Genomic DNA, 4,442 nt, shown 5'->3' with positions numbered 1-4,442 from the left:
TGGGGGAGCACCTTAGTGGAAAAAACGTGATCCAGATGCTACTTCACAAAGCTTTGGGGAGATGTCACATTTCTCCTATTACCAAGGTGATTGTTACACCTATGGGATTAACAAGTACCTCGATTGTAAGAAATAGGGCAGATACCAAAAGGAGGTAACTATGGCCCAAAGGAGCACATGTTAACGAAGGAGGCACCCACACGCCACCTCACCAGGCCTGGGGACATGCCATGTTACCCAAGATCCTTCTGACTGCCGTCTTGAGCTCCTGATTTCAGCATCATTTAGACAGGCTCTTCCGAGCTCCAATAACAATGACAGAGGTAGCTTAGCATATCTAGAGGGAGGAAGGAAAGAGAAGGTGGGGAGAAAGGACGCAAGGAAGAATGCAGGACACAAGAGGAGGGGGCATACGAGCAAGGGGTGAGAGAGTTAAGGGAACTGGAGGACTACTAATAACTGCAAAAACATACAAAGCATAGATACTGCTATACTTCCATGCAACCCCCTCTTTCCCTGTTGAGCCTTCTCACCCCAGGTCCTGTTTGGCCTAACCCCCCCTAGCTTAACTACATTTTGACCTGTCTTGTCGTTAAACGTTGGTTGAAGAACGCATTGCTAATGAGTAGACTTGTTTCAGACTCCATCATCAGTCCTCATGGTCAGTCAGAGGTCCATGGTAATCAGTGCAGTCACCATGGGATCCATAGCCCACTTGTCTGGTCCCTGATGTAAAGTTATTCCATGGAAGAGATTCCACCGGACCTATTGCCAGGTAGTCATAGTCAAGGCCTTGTGATGTAATATATATAACCTTCATAAGACTAGAATATATCCAATCTTACAAATTGACTTTTTTAACAACACCAGCGAAAGCTATAACTGACATCCTGAACGGAATCTGGATAGATTATCTAGTCAGTCATAGCCTCACAAAAAACTAGCTAAGTACCATAAAAGCCAGAATGGCTCATTATTTCTTCTAGTCCAGCTCCACCTCAGTACTATTGCCCACCAAATATTTCAAGTGGAGTGCATCATGGGGCACTGTCAACCTACAGTGGTACACTCAACGTAGCTCCAGTCCTGGAGGCCTTAATCTAAAACAACAGTGCATGGTACAAAAATTTCAACCATAAAAAAGACTGACGCAGATAAAATCAATAGTCATTAGTGTACATAATGGAAAGGAAAGAATATGGGTATGAGGGATACAGTTTAATTGACTAAACAATGTATCCCCATAACACCAAGTTTTGAAACGCTAATTCAAAAGTAAAGGGTGACTTTCAATTCACATCTGAGAAAATCAATTTTGACCCAGTCACTATGGTTTACAGCTCAACAGTCTTCAATAGTTCATAAAATTGAACGACCTTGGTATGCACCTTAATTCGAGATGTATCGAAACCAATCAGCCTTAAACCATCCAAACACTTCACACGTGACAGTGCAACATAGACCATTCCATATTCAAATGACCTTGAGAGATCAACTTCCACTCTATCAAGAGTCATCCCCTGACACTTGTGCACACTTAGAGACCAAGCAAGAATCAAAGGAACTTGTGACCTTTTTGCCACTTCCCTGCTACCCTCCATAATGCTCCAGCTTTCAGGCCGTATAACCCTCTCTACACCTTCACAGGCAAAAAGGACAACTGGCCAAAGACCACTTGGACTTAACTGCTTTGCAAGTTCCTTCAGCTCTGGTACATCTTCAACAGAGGTGAACCGCACTATTACACCTCTCGCACCATTAACAAGGCCTATACTTGTGTCGACATTCTTGACGAGCATTACTTGAGCTCCCACGGAAAGGTGGAGCACCTTCTCTGCTCTCACGTTCTCTAATTGCCGCTTGGCAAAGTCACTGCCCACATCCTTGGAAATGAACTCGACAGTTTCTTTATTTAGAGCCCTCAGACTCTGCTCATTGTCCCTGCCCACATCCATTTTGCGTGGATATAACTTTGTCATGAGGATTCCTGAGTCAGAAACTTTCACAGGCCTGTCACAAGCTTTTAGTCTGGCCTCAGCAGATGGTGAGCAGTGTCCTCTTCGAAGATCATTCAAAATCCCCACAAATTCCGAGTCTGATTGTCGAAACACCTGCGTGAATTCAATCTGAAGGTCAAAACACCTGTTCCAGCACTCTGCCTCGAAAGCAAAATATCTGTCCGGGTTTTCTGGGTTAACTGGTGGAAGCTGGAAGAAGTCCCCTGTGACGACAAGCTGTACACCGCCAAATATCTTATCCTTTCCAGCCGGTCCTCTTACTGTTCTCGCCACATACTCTAACTTGTCAAACAACTCTCCATCAATCATACTAATCTCATCGATTATCAAAGCCTTAGCATCCATCCACCGATTCCTTGCATCCCTTTTGGAAACCACTTTGTCTGCAAGCGCTCTCTTGTCGCCATTTCCTAGCCCAATGCCAGCAAAGGAATGCAGGGTGATGCCGCCGACAGCGCAAGCAGCCAAGCCGGTAGATGCGGTGACAAAGACCGAGCTCGCGCCATATTTTATGTGAAGAATTTTAACTGCATAGTCCAAAAGATAGCTCTTACCTGTGCCCGCAGAACCTGTAACGAAGACAGACTTTCCAGCTGCAATGGCTGAGAGTACCTTTCGCTGCTGCCCCGACAGGCCTTTCAATCCTACCTTTCTTCCAGCTTGCAGATGGTTTCCGGATTGTAATGAAGGAACCTTCTGAGTATTTACAACTCCCTTGAAGTAAGACTCTCTTATGGAACTGAGTCGGTTTTCGTTTGTATTTTCGTCGTCCCGGAAGATCTCCCTACCAAAACTGTGGCCGGGCAGGGGCCGTTTCCTGACAGATCTCCATTCTTGCTCGTTGCCAGCTGGCCTAACGTTCGCCTTAAAACGGAAGGAAGAAAAATCTTTCGCATTTTCCCCCTGGAAAGCTTCTGATTCCTGCGCGTCAGGGCACGAAAAATTGTTCTGCATTCTTCCCTCGCCTTCATCCTCAAGATCAATAACGACACGGGGAGGCATCGAACGTTCCTCGTTCTCTTTCTTTGAGCCAACGCGCGAGAATGATTTTCGTCCTACCTTACGCGACGGATTCTGCGCAATTTCGCAGACAGACTGTTTGATCAACGGTGGGACGGCGTGAAAGCCTCTCATCTCTTCGCGCGAACCCGGAAGGCGTCCAGAAACAGAGCAATGTCGATCATTCGAGCTGGGAAAGGAGTCTGGGGGAGAGGAAAGGCGGATTTCTTTAGCTGATCGTCGGGCAAGGGCTAATTCTTTGTGCTTGGCGATGCGATTTCTCTGTTCAGGAGTGAGGATGATGTGCGACTGCGAATCGCTGTGGCCTCCGGAAGGGATAAAGTCTTCTTCCATGATTCGATCGATCGATCGATTGCAAGACTGCAGATTCGCAATTTAGCTCACAACAGTTTCGGAAACCCTAATTTTGCAACTGCACTTGTGCAATTTTTGCGCGCCATTTTCAAAAAAAAATTGTACTCGTGTCGTCAACATCGCACTTTCCCGCCTTCAAGGGCCTAAGAGTGTGATGGCCACATAGGCACCGCTGCTGGAGCAGATCGCAAGAGTTTAGACCTGTGTGCAGAGGCAGCAACTGGTGCCCTCACCAAAAGGAGTGAGTGAATTGTGACACTGACCAGTAGAAGGACACAAAGGGTCCGCAGAGGGTCAAGGAGGTTCAACTAAAAATGACGTTCAGAGCAGTGGCCAAACAAGTCCATGGTTTTTGGCAAGACTCCATCTCACACCCAAGCACGACTATTTGCACCGCCACCTTGCATTTTTTCCCTACGCATGCCGCACTTGGGTAGGCGCATCCAACCCGTGTGGAAACAAGCCCCAAGAGATGACTTTTGGGGGCTTGTTTCCAACAGCAATCTTTACTCGACAATGTTTTATGCTCCTTGAAGCATGTTTGAGAGGTTACAAGCTATTTTGCCTTCTAGAATGGAGGTGTGGACTTGGTGCATCGGTGCGAGAAGGGTGCCCAATGCCCACGACCACACGTGAAATTCTAGAATTGGCGCTCACAAAAAAAGGTAGACAGATCTATTCCGAGGCAGGCAGAGACTGTTTGGAAGCAGAGAAGAGACTAGCACTCGCAATCACCCAAGTGATTGGCTAGAGCATCCCCATCAGTCGAGGCAGCACCCTGGGTAGCCACACAAATCCACCATGTTCCAAAATGCTCCAAAGGCCACCTAGGTGCAAAATCTCCACTGCCATCTCCACGCATGAACTCAAGGGGGGTCGCATCTAGCAACAGTTGGGTGTGCAGATTCACCCCCATGGGAAATAGGCCCTTTCTCAATCATGGTGAGCCCAAAAGAACTTTGGCGATTGTTGTACTTTTCCACACATCAGTGTTATGTGCATTAGAGCTCTAGCTCATCCCATTTTAAAAAAATTAGGCTTCTGCATAAC

General features: G+C 46.8%; 1 protein-coding gene across 1 annotated transcript; it reads right to left on the bottom strand.

The window, feature by feature from the left end:
• Positions 1 to 1,183: 1,183 nt before the first annotated feature.
• On the bottom strand, positions 1,184 to 3,406 carry LOC147892774 (uncharacterized). The gene has a single exon (XM_087387412.1). The coding sequence runs from the start codon at positions 3,369 to 3,371 to the stop codon at positions 1,335 to 1,337; it is 2,037 nt and encodes a 678-aa protein (XP_087243538.1). The 5' UTR covers positions 3,372 to 3,406; the 3' UTR covers positions 1,184 to 1,334.
• Between the last annotated feature and the right edge of the window lie 1,036 nt (positions 3,407 to 4,442).

The sequence above is a fragment of the Dipteris shenzhenensis genome, chromosome 16 (assembly GCF_047967505.1).
Source record: "Dipteris shenzhenensis isolate YYH24624 ecotype China chromosome 16, Dip_SZ_1.0, whole genome shotgun sequence".
NCBI lineage: Eukaryota > Viridiplantae > Streptophyta > Polypodiopsida > Gleicheniales > Dipteridaceae > Dipteris > Dipteris shenzhenensis.
Note: the sequence above shows the minus strand (reverse complement) of the source record. Positions and strands in the feature narration are given on the sequence as shown.